At 35.2% G+C, this 17917-nt stretch overlaps 2 protein-coding genes and 1 non-coding gene across 5 annotated transcripts; 2 read left to right on the top strand and 1 right to left on the bottom strand.

Annotated features, from left to right (window-relative positions):
* The first annotated feature begins 216 nt into the window (after positions 1 to 216).
* PDIL1-6 (PDI-like 1-6) lies at positions 217 to 6293 on the top strand. The gene is made up of 12 exons (XM_007024115.3): positions 217 to 911; positions 1031 to 1160; positions 2460 to 2625; positions 2922 to 3040; positions 3631 to 3711; positions 3786 to 3875; positions 3980 to 4051; positions 4131 to 4199; positions 4700 to 4780; positions 5103 to 5237; positions 5749 to 5802; positions 5887 to 6293. Exons 1-12 carry the CDS (start codon positions 391 to 393, stop codon positions 5980 to 5982), a joined length of 1614 nt encoding a protein of 537 aa, XP_007024177.3. The 5' UTR covers positions 217 to 390; the 3' UTR covers positions 5983 to 6293.
* Positions 6294 to 9137: 2844 nt separating this feature from the next.
* LOC18595936 (sulfite exporter TauE/SafE family protein 3-like) lies at positions 9138 to 12880 on the bottom strand. 3 transcript variants are annotated; one of them, XM_007024112.3, is made up of 12 exons: positions 12242 to 12879; positions 11685 to 11844; positions 11203 to 11403; positions 11060 to 11124; positions 10947 to 10974; positions 10768 to 10859; positions 10539 to 10625; positions 10350 to 10400; positions 10030 to 10251; positions 9804 to 9897; positions 9579 to 9719; positions 9138 to 9449 (listed from the first exon to the last, which is right to left on the bottom strand). In XM_007024112.3, the coding sequence occupies exons 1-12, from the start codon at positions 12473 to 12475 to the stop codon at positions 9364 to 9366; spliced, it is 1461 nt and encodes a 486-aa protein (XP_007024174.3). In that variant the 5' UTR covers positions 12476 to 12879; the 3' UTR covers positions 9138 to 9363. The 3 variants fall into 3 exon arrangements, 2 of the variants coding, with proteins under 2 accessions (XP_007024174.3, XP_017978153.1); XR_016027244.1 differs by having other exon boundaries at positions 9420 to 9449; positions 9579 to 9665; positions 9772 to 9897; positions 12242 to 12880; XM_018122664.2 differs by lacking the exon at positions 9579 to 9719 and having other exon boundaries at positions 9420 to 9449; positions 9772 to 9897; positions 12242 to 12880.
* Positions 12881 to 16621: 3741 nt separating this feature from the next.
* LOC148762177 (small nucleolar RNA U3) lies at positions 16622 to 16836 on the top strand. Its single transcript, XR_016027272.1, has one exon. It is a non-coding gene; the product is annotated as a small nucleolar RNA U3 (small nucleolar RNA).
* The last annotated feature ends 1081 nt before the right edge of the window (positions 16837 to 17917 follow it).

Below are 17917 nucleotides of genomic sequence, written 5' to 3'. Positions count from 1 at the left end.
CAATCTTATCAAACTATCAGATTTGGACCGATGGAATTCATTTAATTATTTTTACTGTATATTTTTCTACTAATACTAGTTGCTAGTACATTTTTTATTCAGAAAGTAGAAAAAGAATACTATCATTGGGAAATAATTAAAAAAAAAAAGATAGAAGGGCCCACCAGTGTCCGAACTCCCAACCATTTCGGTTCATTTTTGACTGGCAAACTGTTTACACAGCAAATCCACCCTCAAAGTCGCTCCTGCTCCGCCTTAACATTCGCTAACCTTTAAAAGCCTGTTTCGTAGAAGAAAAAACCCTCAAAAACCCAGATCTCATCTCATCCAAATCTACGCATTTCTTCATCCCCATTGCAAAATTCTCAATAACCCCATCACAGAATCACCATGCTTTTTCCCCAAAAACCCACTTCAACATTCCTCCTTCTCACTCTGACCCTTCTTCTACTAGTCTCTTTCGCCATAAACATCAATGCTTCTGATTCCACCAGCGCTGAAGATGATTTCGATGACCTTGAACAGCTTTTAGCCCTGGATGAACAAGAAGATCAACAACAACAAGGCCAAGAACAAGAGTTTAGTAATAGATTTTCAGAGGCAGAGGTGTTAAGTAAAGCGCAAAGGATAGTTCTTGAACTTAACAGTGATAATTCGAAGAGGGTCATTGATGAGAATGAACTTGTCATGGTTTTGGGGTATGCTCCTTGGTGTGTTAGGAGTGCTGTGCTAATGCCTCAGTTTGCTGAAGCTGCTACTTCTTTGAAAGAATTGGGCAGTCCCCTTTTGATGGCTAAGCTTGATGCTGAACGGTACCCCAAGGTGGCTTCTTTGCTCGACATCAAAGGATTCCCTACATTGCTTTTGTTTGTTAATGGCACTTCTCAAGCTTATACTGGTGGATTTTCAGCGTAAGTTGCTCTTTTCCTTTGTTGAATTTTAAATAAGTTTAGAGTAGCTTATTCACATTGGAACATTCATATTACAGATAATTATGCTTACTATATTGTTGGGTTGATTTTTGCTTCAGCGAAGAAATAGTGATATGGGCAAGGAAGAAGACCGGTGTGCCTGTCATTAGAATAAGCACGGTGACTGAGGCAGAAGAGTTTCTTAAAAAGCATCAGATGTTTGTGATTGGTCTTTTTGAGAAATTTGAGGTATGTGTACGTCAGTCATTTTACGGATCATGTAAAAATGTGGTTACAATTGATAGAAAAACTTGATTTTGGGTTCTAGAATTTCAATGATTTATTTTGTTCTTTATTCTAAATTTTTTTAAAGGTAATAATTTTCCTCTGTTGAAAGTTTTCATATGAAGTCTTCATGTTCTAGACTATTCTTTGATGCAGCCCTTGGCATTGTTCAACTCACTGTCTTACCTATTGATATTCTAATTAGAGTAATATGAACTTATTCCAGTATGACAGTTCAGAATATGTTGATAGAATTTAAGTGCAATTATTTTTGGCAAGATAAGTCATCATTCAGGGGCATGTATCTGAATCTTGAGGCATTACCTGAGTTCTTCTTTACCATCACTTTTTTTTAGCCCATTCTATTCTGTATCAAAATCTACTTTGATATGGAAAACAAGAGCTTACCAAGTAGTCATTTAGATGTTCTTCCAAAACACTTGATTTCTGAAAAATCTAGTTTCAATTCTGTTGCACAATTAAGGTGGTGCAAATACACAACTTGATTGTTATCACGGAAAAATGTCTCGACATATACAGAATTTTTTAATTTCAAATTGCCTGATGTAATTGATAAGTACTTAAAAGTTTTAAAACTTTGAATGTAACCATATTTCAAATATTTGAGAACTTCATTCTTTAGAATTGATTGATTAAACAAATATCATAACTAACTGGTATCTGTCTCCAGCAATTATCATGCCCAAGACAGATGCAAATACTTTTTCTTTTAAAAATTATTTCATTTTAATTTTATCATTTGGAATATGTTCTTTCAAGTTATGATTTTAATATGGAAATGAAGTGAAACAGAGGCAATTAGTTGTAGACTTTTGCTTTCAGCTTACTTTCCCATAAGAGTTAAAGTTGAGTTGACCTGGTATAAACTTTAAAGAATGTGATAGCCACATCTAATGTGGAAATTTTAATTATTTGCTTGAATGTTTTAGGTATAACCTTGTCTTGATTTGTTCTGTTCATTTTTTTTTTTTGAAAGATGATATGTTCTTTTCAGATGGTAACCATATTTACAAATAACCTCTTTTTGCTCACGCACTTCAATGCCGAGTGGGGCTGCAACTCTAGGCTTATAAATCTTTCAAATACATATTGTTTATCCTTTATTTCAATATTTCTTCATCTATTTCCCAGTCTTATGAGGTGCATGGCTAATTTTATAACAAATTATATAAATTATAAGTCTTCTAGTGTCTTGGTTTTTGTAATGCACTTGGTAATGTACTTACCATGAAATTCTTGCAGGGACCTGATTATGAATCATTTATAAAGGCAGCAACCTCTGACAATGAAATCCAGTTTGTTGAAACAAGCAGCATTGAGGTTGCAAAAGTTCTCTACCCAGACATCAAAGCTACTAATCTTTTCCTTGGGATTGTTAAAAATGAACCAGAAAGATACACTGTTTACGGTGAGTTGGCATTCTGGAAAACTTATAATTGGCACCCTGGTTAGCACAGAATGGTTTTCTAGTAATTTACTTTGTCATTTTCCCTCTTTTTTCTGTAAAGGATTGGTGAGCATGCTAATAGTTTTTGAGTTTGAAATATTATTTACTGATTGTGAGGGGTGAAACATAGTAAAAGTTATGGGACTATGACTTTTTCTGTTCTTCGCTTTATTTTATTTTATTTTTGTTTCCTTACAGTTACACCTGTCAACCTGAATCATTGACGAGATTAATAATGTATCTGTTTGGTTTTACAGAAGGTACCTTTGAGACGGAAAGCATATTGCAGTTTCTGGATTACAACAAGTTTCCATTGGTTACTAAATTGACTGAACTGAATTCTGTCAGAGTTTACTCCAGCCCCATCAAACTTCAGGTTTTCATGCTTTCAACTCGTTATGTATCATTTAATTGTTTGCTACTTCAGTAATTTCCTTTTTATTTTCCTCTCCGAATGTAACTGTTTCATGTTTTGTTTTCCAAATAAAATTGTAAAGTTGGATACAAACTTGATAAAAGCACTGGTTTATAAGAGGAGGGTTATTGGTTGCAGAAGGCAATTGGTATATAAATTTCTTAGAATTTTCAGTGATTGAAATTTTCTAAGTACTCCAGTAAAATTTGTTTACATTTCGGTTATAGTGTTACTACATCATTTGCCCTAATTGACTTGGTTTGGGTGTAATGTTTTAGAAATTATGCATCACACTGGCCGGAAAAATATTTTACCTTGAATTTTGGCTAACTACGAAATTATCAACTGACACTAATGTGCTGGGAAACTAATTAAAGATGAGATGACAATATTGAAGTCAATCCAGGTTGGTTTTCTGATATGTACATTTGTTGTAGTTATGTTATCTTATGGTTATATACTTTGGCCTTCATAACTAGCAGCTGTTTAGAATTTTCCCCATCTCTCTTGGAAATTATTGTGTTGTGAATTTGCCTTTTATTGTCCATCAGGTTTATGTCTTTGCAAAAGCTGATGATTTCAAGACACTTCTTGAGCCTCTTCAAGATGTTGCAAGAAAGTTCACAAAAAAGGTATTTAGCTTGACTGCTTCACAGTTTGAACATTTTGGTGCAAATAACTTTGTATGTTATTCTTCGTGGTGCAGGTAATGTTTATGTATATAGACATCATGGATGAAAACCTTGCAAAGCCCTTCTTAACCTTGTTTGGGCTTGAGGAAGCAAAAAACACTTTGGTCAGTTTTTGGATAATAACCATTTTTTAACTGCAAAGTTATCTATTCCTTTGGATTGGACTGAAGCTAAAAATTGACGCTATTTATGTCTGTATGCCTAATAGGTGACAGCATTTGATAACAAAGGCAGCTCGAAATTCTTGTTGCAGTCTGACCCAACCCCAAGCAACATAGAAGTATCAATTCAGCTCTATAGGCCTTTTGAAAGATGTCAATTCACAATACTAATTTGCTGTTCTGAATTGGCTTTTGCAGGAGTTTTGTTCAGGGCTTCTGCATGGTTCTATCTCAACATACTTCAAATCACAGCCAATTCCAGATAACGTGAGGGTCAAAAATTAATATTTTTTCTCATTTTCTTTTAGATAATGCTAGTTGGATATAATTTAGAATAACAGCTGCTTTTCCATCACTCTTCTGTTTGAAACTATAGATTATATTAATTTCTGCATATATGCTTTTGCGTCTCTTTTTTAATTACTTGAATTCACCATGTTGTAGCAACTAAGCTGCACAAAGTAAAATTAGTGCAACTCTTATACTTTTGCTTCCTTTAATCATACTATGAAAGTAAGGAAAGTAGACAAGTTAAACTGTTGTTATCCTAGAATTGCATTATTTATTGTAAATGTTGAAGAAACATGAAAGTGTATAAATTCATCATACGTGTTATGTAGATGCAAGAAGTTGTCCATTTTGTAGACCTCCAAAAAGATTAAATATAAATATTATCTTCTTCTAATCAAGCTAATGAAATTTAAATACCTGATATTTATTCTAATTTAATTAATTCCCAACAAACTTTTTTATTCTGAAATTTGCAGAAAAATGCAAGTGTCCTAGCTGTTGTTGGAAAAACATTTGATGACTTGGTCTTGAACAGTCCCAAGAATGTTCTTTTAGAGGTAACAATCTTTTGTACCTTCCTTGCTTTCTCAATGCACTTTGCATTTTTGTTTGACAATCATGATTTATTAGTCTATGCCAATGAGACATGTGAGCTAACTGAATCCCACTGGAGCTCCATCATGGAAAATGAAAATACAATTTGCCCCTGTAAACTGTAAACCCATGGCAGCAGTGTCTCTTGCTATAGATTGATGGCAGTAATTCACAGCTTTTTAATCATGTCACCTGGTATATGTTATTTTACATTAAGGATTGAGAAGTTTGCTGCAGTATACAACTTAAAATCTTAAAACCCTTATTTTCATTGTTGCAATGCAGGTCTATACACCATGGTGCATCAATTGTGAGACCACAAGCAAGCAGGTTGAGAAATTGGCTAAGCATTTTAAAGGCGTACACAATCTAGTCTTTGCAAAGATTGATGCTTCTGCTAATGAACATCCAAAACTTCAGGTATGCTTTGTAAAGAATCTTGTCAGTGTTCTGCACCTTAATACTGAATACTCCTTTCACTTTCCTTCAGAAGTGAGCTTGACTTTCAAATGAGAGTTTATTACCATGTTGTGTATTCATGTTTTATGTGTCCATTTTTACCAACCATTCCTTGGAGAAATTTGAGTCTCTATTAGCTCGGCTCAAGAGTCAAGAAATTGAAGCCAAATTTGGATGACTACAATAACTGATCAACTTCATGGATTTTACTCGAACTTGCCATGTATAGATCATATATTATTCCATGCCTAGTATTAGATTAAACTTCTAAAAGAGAGATGTGTATTAAGTAAACATCCTTTTTGCTTTTCTGATCAAATTAGATTAAGCTCTTGTATACATTTTGATTCTTAAGTTTGAGCATCATTGGGAAAGAAAAAGGCAAACTCAATTGCATATGGAATTCTATAACCCGTTTTCATTAATTTGACACTGAGAAGGTTTGTGCTCTTGTGATTGTTCATCATTCCAGGTAGATGACTACCCAACACTCTTATTATACAAAGCGGGTGATAAAAACAACCCGGTAATTATTTTGCTCAACATTTACTTCTATTTGTCTATCATTTTTATCAGCACCATCTGACACAGTGATCCATTTGCTCTGCAGATCAAACTTTCAACAAAATCTGGGTCAAAAGAACTAGCAGCTTTCATTAACAAACACGTGAGAACCAAAGATCAAGTGGCCAAAGATGAGCTATAGAAAATATAGAATTAAGAATACTTAAAACAATTTTAACAGAATCCCCCTCCATCCCTCTCCCCCCCAAAGAAAAAAAACATGTGGGGGTGAAGAAAGGGATCCTTACCTAAGTTTTGCCTCCCTTCAATATACATTTTGACTTATTACAATAGTCAGTAGCCATGTGCAATAAAAATTAGCTCCAAAGACCTTCCACCTATAATTATGGCGTTGGAAAGTTTGTATCTTGTAATTTGATTATATTAATTTGACACATTGATGTGTAGGAAAATTATAGTATGATAGCCACTGAGAAGAGAACTTGAGTTTTATGTTCTGGAGTTTGATTTCTGATGGTTGATTCTAGAGGCCTTGTGGTTAAATTGCTTGGGCCTCTTTCTCTCAGCCGAAATAAGCGATGCCCATTTAACAAAAACACCTATCAACAAACAGATCTGTTTAGAATGTCTTTTTGACTGGATTTGTTTTGCCCTTCAATGTACCAAAACTGAGTTTATGTCCAGAACCAAAGAAATCATGTCTGAAAAGTTGAAAATGCATAGTTTAGAAAAGAAAAACAAGTTAAAAAAACAAAAGTCTACATCTAAGCTTTATTCAAAATTGAACTTTTTAGGATAACAAGCAGAGCAAAGGGCATCAAGGAATGGGATAGCACATTCAGATTTTGGCATTCGCACAGTTGCATGCACTTTCTGCACTGGACATGGCTGAGAAGACTAACCTTGTCTAAACTCTTCCGAGTTATATGAATTCTGAGAACTCACATGAAAAATAAAAGAAACAACAGTAGGAACAAAGACATTTCAATGTGTAAACCACTCACTAGAGTAAGTAACAAAACTATTACCTTACGTAGGAAACTGATGAAGCCTAACTATATGAGTATTATTTCCAAGAAACCAAAGGGCATGAATGGCTTCTTCTGCAGCGATGAAACTAATGTTGCAGGGACTTGGAGCATTTATTGAAGCAATGGGGATTGGACAAACGCTGAAAGAGAATTCAAGTAAATTTGGAGCCTCCAACTGGCTGCAATATCCTTCAAGTCGTTGACTTGAATTATGTTAATGACTGAAGCTTGAGAATAAAATTGAACTGAATTGTATTAATGATCAATCAATTACAAGAAGGCAGTTCCCAGAAAGCTGTTACAACTGACCCAAGCGAAACTTAACTAACTTCAGCTGCAATTAGTTAAACTATCAAACTAACTTTACGTATCACATGACTTTTACATGCTCTTCTAACCACATAACCAGCACGTGCACTGTTCTTAATACTCCTGTATGTTCGATATGCTGATCTTGCTTAACAGAAAATTAAACTGTCTTGGCAACAAGGCTTCAGTAAATAAATCTGTAAGCTGCAGATTTGTGGGAACATACTTGGGATTAATCACTGCAGAAAGAACTCTCTCTCTGATGAGATGGCTATCCATTTCAATGTGTTTAGTGCACTAATTATTGAAATCCATAAAATCCCAAGATCTCCATGTAAGAAGGTGGAGAGTTCTGCTAATTCATGAAAAGGGCTTTTGCACCACTTACCGGCCAACTCTTTTGCCTCTTGATTGGTGAGCTTGGCAGCGATTCCATTGAAACTCCTTTGGTAACTTCCGATTAAGAAATTTGGAAACAGAACTGCAAAGACAGAAAGTGATTGAAAAAACGAATGATGAACACTAATTCTAAAAGGAAAAACAAAGCCAAAAATAATACCTGCTCTGAACAACTTGTCGTAGCGCACTAAGATGGCGAGACAATGGTCAGTATTCCACTTTAGGAAGTGTTCCCATGATGTAGGCCTTCATTATCGAGATGACAATGGTTTTTTTATTATTATTCTCAATCAAGTGAAATTTGATCAAGTGTCAAAGAATTGACACATAGGCTGGTCTGTAAACAGAAGAACAGAAACAGAAAAAGCCAGATAATCACCCAAACGAACTTAAATGAAAGGGTATGCAGTTCTTATCTACTCAGTTGTAAAGTTTAGCTGACACTGTTTCTTTTTTCTTTTTTCTTTTTCCTTTTTTTTTTGGATAAGTAATTTAACTACAATATAAATTGTGGATTGAAAGCTCATTATCGAGCTACAACGATAAAACCTGTCTTTGCTATCTTCATTAGCGACTGCAGACCCTAAGCTCATGCTAAGCATGCATGAGAATGAAGGAAATGTCCAAAAACACTGGTAACCCAGACTTTGCCATTGTTCTATACATGATATACTTGGAAGACTAGTTGATGGTTTTCTATATCTAATTCAGCACATTGAATCTCAATTTGAAGAAGCATGCATCAAAATTTTCTTCCATATTGAATGTTTCTGGAAATTCTATTCCTTTTTGCTATTGCAGGCAGGGAGGGCAAATTCCTTCCTTGCACTGAATTCTGCTCTAGCAGCTGTTTTGGCATACTGCAAGCAGCAAACCAAAGGCCAAATGCATCAATTAAGAAATTGCCCCCTTATTTTAAAATCAATCAAGTCCATAAAATTAATCACTGCTTAAAATATCTTTGGCAATGGTACTGTCATTTGCTGAATTCGTAGAACATATATATTCTCGCAAGAATATTAGTTTTCATTGTTTAATTAATTGCTATTCTAAGTTTTATGCAGTAACAAATACATCCACATAGTCCATAAGGACAAGTTTGTAGCTTAGCAAAATGACAAGATTCCTCTTTTTTGTTTTTTTTTTTCTCGTTTGATAAATAAAAAATCACATTGAAAATTAAGTTCTGAATTTTTAATCAGAATTTTTAAGTGGTCATAAAAATAATTTGGTATTGATGCACTGGAAATTAAATTCAAAGTAGATTTTCAACAATTTTTTTTGTAAGAAGATATATGATTTTATAAGAATTTTATATATTAATGACATTGAAAAGGGAATAAACACAATTTCTTTTTTTTTTTAAAAAAGAAGAAACATAATATTAGTGTGAGTAAATGATAAAAATTTGCAAAAATAAGACTAACAAATATTCAACACTTTTTCGTTGGAAATATTCTACTATTAACTGATTATCAAGATGAAGAACCAAACACAATGAAAAAAAAAACATTTGATTTTAATTCCATATGATTTTTTTTCTCTTGAATTTCCATTTTCATGTTTATGAATAATGATACCATTGTTACAAATATCATATTGTACGTTTCACTAATTAATTAGAAATAGCAAAAATATTGAGTGCAGCGCAGGTGAGTAGAAGATTAGTTCATAGATAGAGAAATAAAAAAAACAAAGGAAATTAATGCTGAGTCTCTGCCTCTTAAGACACAATGTGTACTAGTACTTTGAATGTCCCCTGTTTTGACAATTGCTTTAGGGGAGCAGGATTTGTACTTCTCCTCCTACTCTTGAGATTGCTGCTAGGGCTGATAGGAGCAAATGTCGTCAAATCCCATATACTCCTTTCTTTCAATCCTTTTGATCATCTTAGCAATGCCTAACCCACCTGTTGATTTGACAGAAACACAGAAACCCTTTTCTCATTTTTTCCTAGTTTAGATGAATTTTTCAGTCTGTGCTCATAAACATCTAACCAGAAAATAATATGTTTACTTTTAGTTCCAATGGAAAATACCTAGTGAAATTGCACTCCCAAAGATCATGCCAGCTAGAATGAAGATGATTATAGATGCTCTGCCTAGGATTTTGATCACTTTTCCTACTACATGTTGCCCAACAAATGCAGCAATTGTGGCCACAAGAGAAAGGTAGAGAGCTGTTCAACAATAGCAGTAATTCGGTATCATTGAAATGTGAACAAATCTTACCTTAAATTGTAGTAACATTCAAGCAGCAGTACCATAAGGAACTGGAAATCTTTTCAGAAGATAGTATTCAACAACTGACATGGATGCTGAAAAAAGCATGGCAAAGGTGGACGTGGCACTTGACACCTACATAAAATCTTATAACAAGGTCAGTCCTTGTATGAATGTATAGACTTTAGTCTGTAACTTGTTGCATAAGTAACATAAAGAGAAACCTTTGAGAAGGATTATAAAATTTTTGACAAGGGATGTGTGAACCTGAGGGGGGATTCCCATCTCCAGGAAAAGAGGACCCAAAATGAATCCTCCTCCGAGGCCAAGCATCCCACCGAGTATTCCAGCCAACAAACCAAAGGCACAGTAAATCACAAGCTTGTGTACTCGCCAGTTTGCAACAACATCCCCCTTGGATGCAATTCTTCTCCTCCCTTTGTACAGGCAGACTGCCTCATATGAAGATACTCCAACAGCCACTGGGATCTACTTAATGTTTAATAATCAATTAGAAAACAGATTTCAAGAACAGCTCAAGGGTGTAGACTATGGAGGTTTGGTTTTTTAGTATGAGATTGGAGTACCTGCAAGAAATTTAATACCCAGTATTCTACCGAACAGGTTGTTGAGTAATTCTGTGGCCAAACCACATTGAACTTCTGTTAGTTCATCATGAATGCTAAAAGCACAAGTTTACTGACTTTCAAAAAAAAAAAAGAAGCACACAGTTTACAGACATATTAAGTAAATTGTCCACATGATAGGAAGAAGACCTTAGCAATCTGTAAAGCAAGAATTAAAATCCAGACAACGATGAGAAGGCCAAGTTCCTTCCAGCGTATGTTCTCAATAAGAGACACCTGAGAAGATGGAAGTCATAATCATTGAGAAACTTTAGCAATTGCATAATGTAATTTAATTAACAAAAGTTTTAAAGTTCTCCTCATGCTAGTAGACTTATTTGACAAAGATTAAGGAAAATAGAACTAATCATGGGCTTACCTTTGATTTTCCTAATTCTTTGTCTCCTGTTTGGGTGTCATTTGTAGTGGCTTCATGTTCCGTTTTGATTTCCACCGCATCTCTTGCATTTCCTGATCAAAGTTCTCAATCGCAGAGTTAACTATCAGTTTGCGAACGAATAAATGATAAAGTGGACAAAGAAGAAAATTAGAACTCACCATTTAATTCTAGCTGTCTTGCAGCTTCCTAAGAAAACCAGATACAAGTGAGACAGGGCAGAGCAAGAATTAAGCTGAACCATAGTTCAAATTAGCAGGCCAGATATAACCACCTTTTTCTTTATGGTTTCCTTTTTCCATGTTCCAACACCTTTGAAGAATGACTTAGTTGACATGCCTGCATATCGGAATAGCCTATCAGGAAAAAGTTTCCACTAGGGGACATGAACAAAATCACAATTCAAACACCTGATACCTATGAAGAGAATAATTAGCAAAATTGTGATCATCCAATCAGCAAAGATCACGTTGAAGCCAACTCCAATACTAATTCCCAGAACCAACATTGGTTGAAATAGGAGCGCCAAGTCATAGTCAATAAGAGGTAGTTCAAGTGTAGGATGCCTTTGCCTTATGTTGTAACAAACTGTTGCAGCTGCTGCACCAGTAATCATACCTGACCAGAAGGAACAAAAGGAAATGTAATATAATACTTTGAGGATTTTCCAAAAGGAATTAAAGTGCTCACTTCCTAGGAAAAACATTTATCAAATTGAAAATTATCTCACGGAGAACAAAGGGGTGAAAATTCCTAAACTTTGACTCAAGAAAAGAAATCTCTAGGGCCTTAACAGTTTGACGTTTACTATGTCTCATCATGTAAGAGCTTGGTGACAGCAGAAGTTGAAAAACACTGAAAGTTGTTGTAAAGGAGTAGAAAGGATGGAGTATTCTTACATTTCGATATTGCTGTTGATGATTTGGGATCAAACCCAATAATCAAGGCAAGCATGGGAACAAAAATTCCTCCCCCACCTACACCTCCAACACTCCCAAAGGCTGCCCCAACGAATCCAAGTATTGAACCCACCACAATTTTCCAGCCAAATCGCATGTCCTGTAAAGAAGATTTCACAAATCATAATTATTCACAGTATCCCCAGAATCAACAGACAAAATGTTTTAGTGCCCGAAGAAAGAAAAGAGAGGGAAGAAAAGGCAAAAAGAAGAAGGAAAAGCAACTTGACATTGGAGACTCGCTTATAAACATCTCAAAACCACAATAGTTTCGTTTTCCCAATGAATGGGAATGGATATTAAAAAGTTTTGAACCAATTCTAACCAAGTAAAATATTTAACTTGGAAAACTAGTTGCATTAAGGCTTGTTTTAATGAAGGCTTAGCCCAGGGTCCAAAATTTCAAAAATCAAAACATAAAAACCATATTTTCACTGCTTGCAAACAGAGAAAACTCCAAAAATAATCAATCAGGGAGAAGATAAATTTGGACTTACTGGCCATTCATGTTCATATCGTGGTTTACTATTCAGCTCTAAGAACTTCAGTGCTTTCCGAACATAGTTTTTCTCTTGAGTCTCATTGTAACCTGAAACTGCTTGACTCAATCTTGGTTCTGCTGTAACAAGTACCAAATCCACAGCAAGAAAACCAATCAATACGAATGCTGTCGATATCAACCGCCATTGGTTTGACCTCCCACCAGCAATCATATTGCTGGATCCCCACATATCTCCTTCTCTATCTCAAATATCCAACTTTCTTGGAGTCAGCTTGAATCCAAAGCTTAAAACAGATAGATGATACGTTGGAAACTCAAGCTTCGTCCGAAACCCAGTTTTCAGACACCTAATTATGCCCCATGTCAAGTGCAAGTACTTTTTTTTGTCAGTCTTTAAAATTGCAACCTCTAGTCTACAGTTCACATTCAAAACTATTCGGAGTAGACATTTTTGGCCGGTACAGGCATGAACATAGGCAAAGAAAAATTCACACAGCTTGTTCTTGACTGGTTTTGTTTTTAACTGGTATATGATCAAAAAGAAAAAGAAGAAAGCGTATGCTTGGGAACAGAGATGGAAATAGGGGAAAGAAGTGGACTCTGCTGTCAGTTTGAAATGTTGTCATTCAAGGAACTGTGGTGGCCTTTTCTAAATTTGGATTGACAATCACATTTGTGGCCATACATGTGTGCAACTAATTGTCCATGCAGCAGTAACAAGAGCTAACTCATCTACCAATAACCTCAAGTCAAAACTAAACTAAACTACAGTTAGCAGTGCAGGGAGAACAGCAGATTAAGCGAGTTATGGTCCTTCTTACTTAGCTGTTCTTGAACTCAAGAAGATATCCCTGAAAAGATGCAGTTTTTCTCCGGATTTTATGTAGTGTATCTAGACTAGTATAATTTGTTCTGATGGTGGTGGTGTTCACGTGGTTTTCGAGTGAGTATTCTATAAATACATTAAAACCAACAGAAAATATCGACTGAAGGTAATCCCAGTGGTGTGTGTGTGTATGTATGTAAATTTATAAATTATAAATATATTTATATTTGGAATATGGCCATAGGTTTGCGTATATGGTTTTGATTACAGCATCAAAAAATGGACTTCCAAGCTGGTTTTTCACACTTGCTCAGGATGTAGCGTGGAATTAGGAATATATAGAATTCATTTACAGGTAACAATGAGAGTCGCATGTGGTTGAAATGGTTGACAAAATCTTGACAATGTAGATCACGTTCCTCACGGAATTCCAAAACATAAACAAGTAAAACGGTGTAGTGGGGTGCAATGCATAATGATTCAAGGGTGGAGTAATGCGAAAGAAGAGGCATTTTTTGGTTGGTTTAGGTTACTTAGAGGGGCACGCGAAAACGATTTCTCGATGAACAGAATTTGTTCATCTTTTGCGATCCTCATCAGGATTGCTAAGCATATGATATGAGGAAAGCTCACCAACGCTCATGGAATAAACGTTGGTTAAAAGGCAAGTGCAACTCTCTGTCTGCTCTCTCTAAAAGTTGACGATTTGAGTAGCTGAAATATTTGCTTTTCATGATGCACGTCGCTTTAGTATTTAATTAGTAATTCTTTTGCTTAATTCCTGGTTTATCAGCTGCCAAAGAAATGGAAACACTCGAATTCTTGTTATCCTTTTGCCTGATAAGAAAATAATTTGATGGAGATTGGAGAGCTGGCAAGAAAATAACTCCAAAATTTTGATTGTGATTAGGAGACATGTGAACATGTTTTAGATTCCAAATCATTTCTGGCCCATGGCATGCATTTATTGTTTTTGATTTGAGTTACAATCAACTTCTGCTGGGAACTGGACCAAGTACCAATATGATGCCTGCATGTCATTGGAACTAATTTGTTATCTCCATAAATTAGATTTAGTGGGATTTTATTCGAATATTATACTCTTTTTGCATATATGTTGTGCATTGCACAATATTATATATATTTATCATCCAATAGGTGGATTTTGTCATTTAAAAGATGGGGAGGCTAGCTGCATCATTAATGATATATATTTTTGATTAAAGAAACCAACTGCTATCTTAATTTATGACAATTTTGAATGAAAGAAGTCGTACCTTTATAATTTTGAGGGAGAGTAAAAAATAACTTGAGGAGGACAACTCAAATCCCCAGAAGAAGAAAAAGGAAATGGGAGATTCATGGAGGAGATGGATCATTAGGCTTGAAGACAAGGTAATATGGGTAGAATCTCATCACTTTAGAATGATGGGATGACATGTTTATGTATAGAAATTTCACATGATGCTTCATTTCAATCTTCATTGAACGATGGCAAAGGTATATAGAATATTCGCAAAAACAAATCCCTTCACACGCTGCAACAAATGCACGTTGTCGAAGGAAACATTATTAAATAGAACAATTTCTCATTATTATCAAAAGATGCGTGCCACTTATTAGAAGCTTTCCTATCTGTCAGATGGAATCGGAATTTTTGTCTACTTAACCAAATCAGGCTTAAACAATTAGAGATTCAGGTTTTGGATGTTTAGCATTTAATGCAAATTGATCCTCAATGCCAAAAACGCCTCGGCTTAATAGTAAACGAAAACACTTTGATAATGTTTAATATGAGGGAAGTAGGAGCATACGTCTCTTATATACAGCGCATTAAAACCATAACTCTCTCCCCCTTTAGTTAATTAGCATCAATAATGTTCTTATAAATTTAATATCTAATGGAGTACATAAAAGAGCTTACTATAATTTTTCATCAAAATGTTATATTGAAGTAATCCGTATGATTTGAGGGGGAGTTTCAAATTCCCAATGGGAAGAAAAAAGAGTATGCATCACATCAAATTTTCATATACGAATCTTCAAGATCAAGATTGAACTAAAATCCAAAACATTTAGAATCTGATACGACTTTGTATGCTCTGAGAACATATTATTGTTGAACCCAAATGGATGGACAAACATCAATGTTACAACTTTGGGGAATAGCTTTTGTGGAAAGGTTCCAATCTTCGTTTAGAAGATTCATCATCTAACAAAAGAGCATTATCATTCATACAATTTGAGAGATTACTTTTACACAATCAAACAAATATAATTCACATTGTCGACAAACATATACAATGAACAATTATCAAATAGAAATTTGGAGAATAGCTTTTCTAAGATCGTTCCAATCTTCATTTAGAAGATACCACCAATGAACAAAAGAGCATTATGATTCATAGAATTTGAGGGACAACATTTACACAATCAAACAAATATGATTCACGTGCTCGACAAGACTATACAAAAAAAAAAAATTATTAAGTCGAATCATTCATTGCCGTGAAAAGAGAAATTATTAAATCAGACTATTCAGAAGTGTAAAAAAAAAAAAAAAATTGTTAGATAGGATAGGAGAAGATTGTAGAAGAATTGGTCCCCAAGGACTCATCAAGGACTCATCCTACAATCGCCTGCTGAAATTTAGTCATTGAGAGGCACAACAAACCACCTTTCTTTCTTGAGAAGCTACTTTTCTCTGGCTTACATGGAAAAAGATGGGCTGGCTTTGTGAACACTTTGGCAGTTGAAGGATCATCAGTGTAAGTAAAATAATATTCCTGATAGCCATGTAGCAACGATATCTCCACAGCATAGATTACGTGGCATTCGACTCTTGAGTAAATAAATCTGATAGCAACGATATCTCCATAGAATGAAGGTGGTATATTCTTCGTATGACGTTATAAAGAGACAGCTTAACTTCGTCTGAATATCACAAAATTTGTTGTATCACACACTATGAAATCTAGACGAAAAAGACAGCATGGAGACAATTCCATCAAATCTGTAAAGGGATTTTAGAATGAATATTTATGGATTAGATTTCTAGAAATGTAGGATGCATGCACTGGAAACATGCATTTAGTGCAGTGAAGGATCCCATTCAGGCCGTTTCATCGTCTGCAGATTGCGACGATGGCACAACCAATAGCAGCCATGGGCTTTGCACCCTCCGACCAAATCATGTTAAAAGTTTGACTTTTTATAGCAAGGTTGCATACCAATTATTATTAAGTTTCACGATTAATTATTATTAGGTTTATTAATAAAAAGATAAAGACATAATTAATTTTTTATATAATTTAAAATTTTATTTAAATATTTAATAAAAATAATTCATCTACTCAAATTCAAATTGATTTCTCAATTATTAATAAATTACATGAGAACTTGAATTCATAACCGTGATATGCGGACAACTTATGCCACAGCTGGACCAATTAACTTATGCCATTTCGACAAAGGCGCCATAAGCTCCCACATTGCGGAATTAGATTGTTAGTGAAGGCTATTTATAAGTCCAAGCGAGAGAGGGTGGATACGACCTTACTTGAACAGGATCTGTTCTATAGGCTCGTACCTCTGTATCCTTTAGCACAAAGGAGACAGGCTCCCAAGTCTGGTTGATGAATCATGGCTTTGTGATCTGAGCGTGATTAACAGCTTTCCTGGTTCCTGGTGATCAGTAGAAGCAGTGGAGGATCGTTACCCAGCTGGTGTCCAGTTGGGATGGTCACAAGGTTGTCTGACAGACTCACAAATCTTTTTCATTCGTTTGGCTGCAGTTTTTCTGTCTTGAGCTTTCCTGGTATTGGATGAATATCGTTGTCAAAGAAAGGTGTTTCTAATTTCCTTTGGCTATCTATACATTTTCCATTTTCAATTTATAATGTTTGGAATTGGGGTTTTAGGCTTTGTTTTTGTCAGCTTTCCCCTGTTTCCATGTATTGTTGGATCTATATTTAAGCAACTAGTTAGTTAAGGTTGATTTATGCATATACCATAGTTTTGGTGATTTGCCAGACAGAGACCACTCATTGACTGCAATCTTCTTTGTACACTTTGAATATCGATTATTGATATGTCTATACATCTTCCGTTCCAGAGGCACAATTAGATACTCTTTGTTGCTGCCGAATCCCAGAGAGGTACAACAACTTTATACCTCGATGGCGGCAAACGATCTGTTGTGTTTGACAACAGGCAATTTGCTGTTCTCTCTTGTTTAAAGCTTGTGCTCTTAGAGACAAACCATATATTCCTTCAGTTACTAACCCAAAACCTGTATCATTCATAAAGTAGAGATTATCTCTTTCAAAAGGTGCCAGGAGATGTATACATGTTGCGTTACTGCCTTACAGGCCATTCCAAGAGGAACTGACGAGTGGAAAATATCGATTTAGTTGGAGGTCAATGTGTAACGTCTGTACTAAGATGGTGTCACCTTCTTAGCACCCTTACCCTCAGCAAAAAGCAACCATGGATTCTGTTATAGTATGTCTTCTAAGTAATAATCATTCACAAAACCAAAAAAACAAATAGGCTGAAGGCCTCGAGTTGCTTAATGTTCTCCCAGTTGGAATGAGAATGCCAAATCCTCAAGGACAAAGAGTGAAAGAGTAACTCCAACTGCACACATCTGACCATGAAGCATGCAACTCACATAAATTGGAAGGGTTTGTCTTGATATCCCCCCAAACAAATTGACTACGTACATCGCAGAAGCATAAGAGCAAATTACTGAGCATTAGTAGAATTGATGATGCACAAACCAGTTTAGAACAGTTACTGGACAAGATGTTCTTGAAAACTTTAAATCCATTAGCAGTTCATGGA

The sequence above is a fragment of the Theobroma cacao genome, chromosome 6 (assembly GCF_053813885.1).
Source record: "Theobroma cacao isolate CCN51 chromosome 6, ASM5381388v1, whole genome shotgun sequence".
NCBI lineage: Eukaryota > Viridiplantae > Streptophyta > Magnoliopsida > Malvales > Malvaceae > Theobroma > Theobroma cacao.
Note: the sequence above shows the minus strand (reverse complement) of the source record. Positions and strands in the feature narration are given on the sequence as shown.

Bases quoted from the DNA above. Each gene is read 5' to 3' on its own strand.
- PDIL1-6 (XM_007024115.3), top strand. From the start codon at position 391: ATGCTTTTTCCCCAAAAACCCACTTCAACATTCCTCCTTCTCACTCTG. The intron at 4,200-4,699 runs GTGAGGGTCAAA...TGAAATTTGCAG, and splicing joins CACAGCCAATTCCAGATAAC to AAAAATGCAAGTGTCCTAGC. The intron at 5,238-5,748 runs GTATGCTTTGTA...TCATCATTCCAG, and splicing joins ATGAACATCCAAAACTTCAG to GTAGATGACTACCCAACACT.
- LOC18595936 (XM_007024112.3), bottom strand. From the start codon at position 12,475: ATGTGGGGATCCAGCAATATGATTGCTGGTGGGAGGTCAAACCAATGG. The intron at 9,898-10,029 runs GTTCACACATCC...GATTTTATGTAG, and splicing joins AGATGGGAATCCCCCCTCAG to GTGTCAAGTGCCACGTCCAC. The intron at 9,720-9,803 runs GTACTGCTGCTT...ATTGTTGAACAG, and splicing joins AAGATTTCCAGTTCCTTATG to CTCTCTACCTTTCTCTTGTG.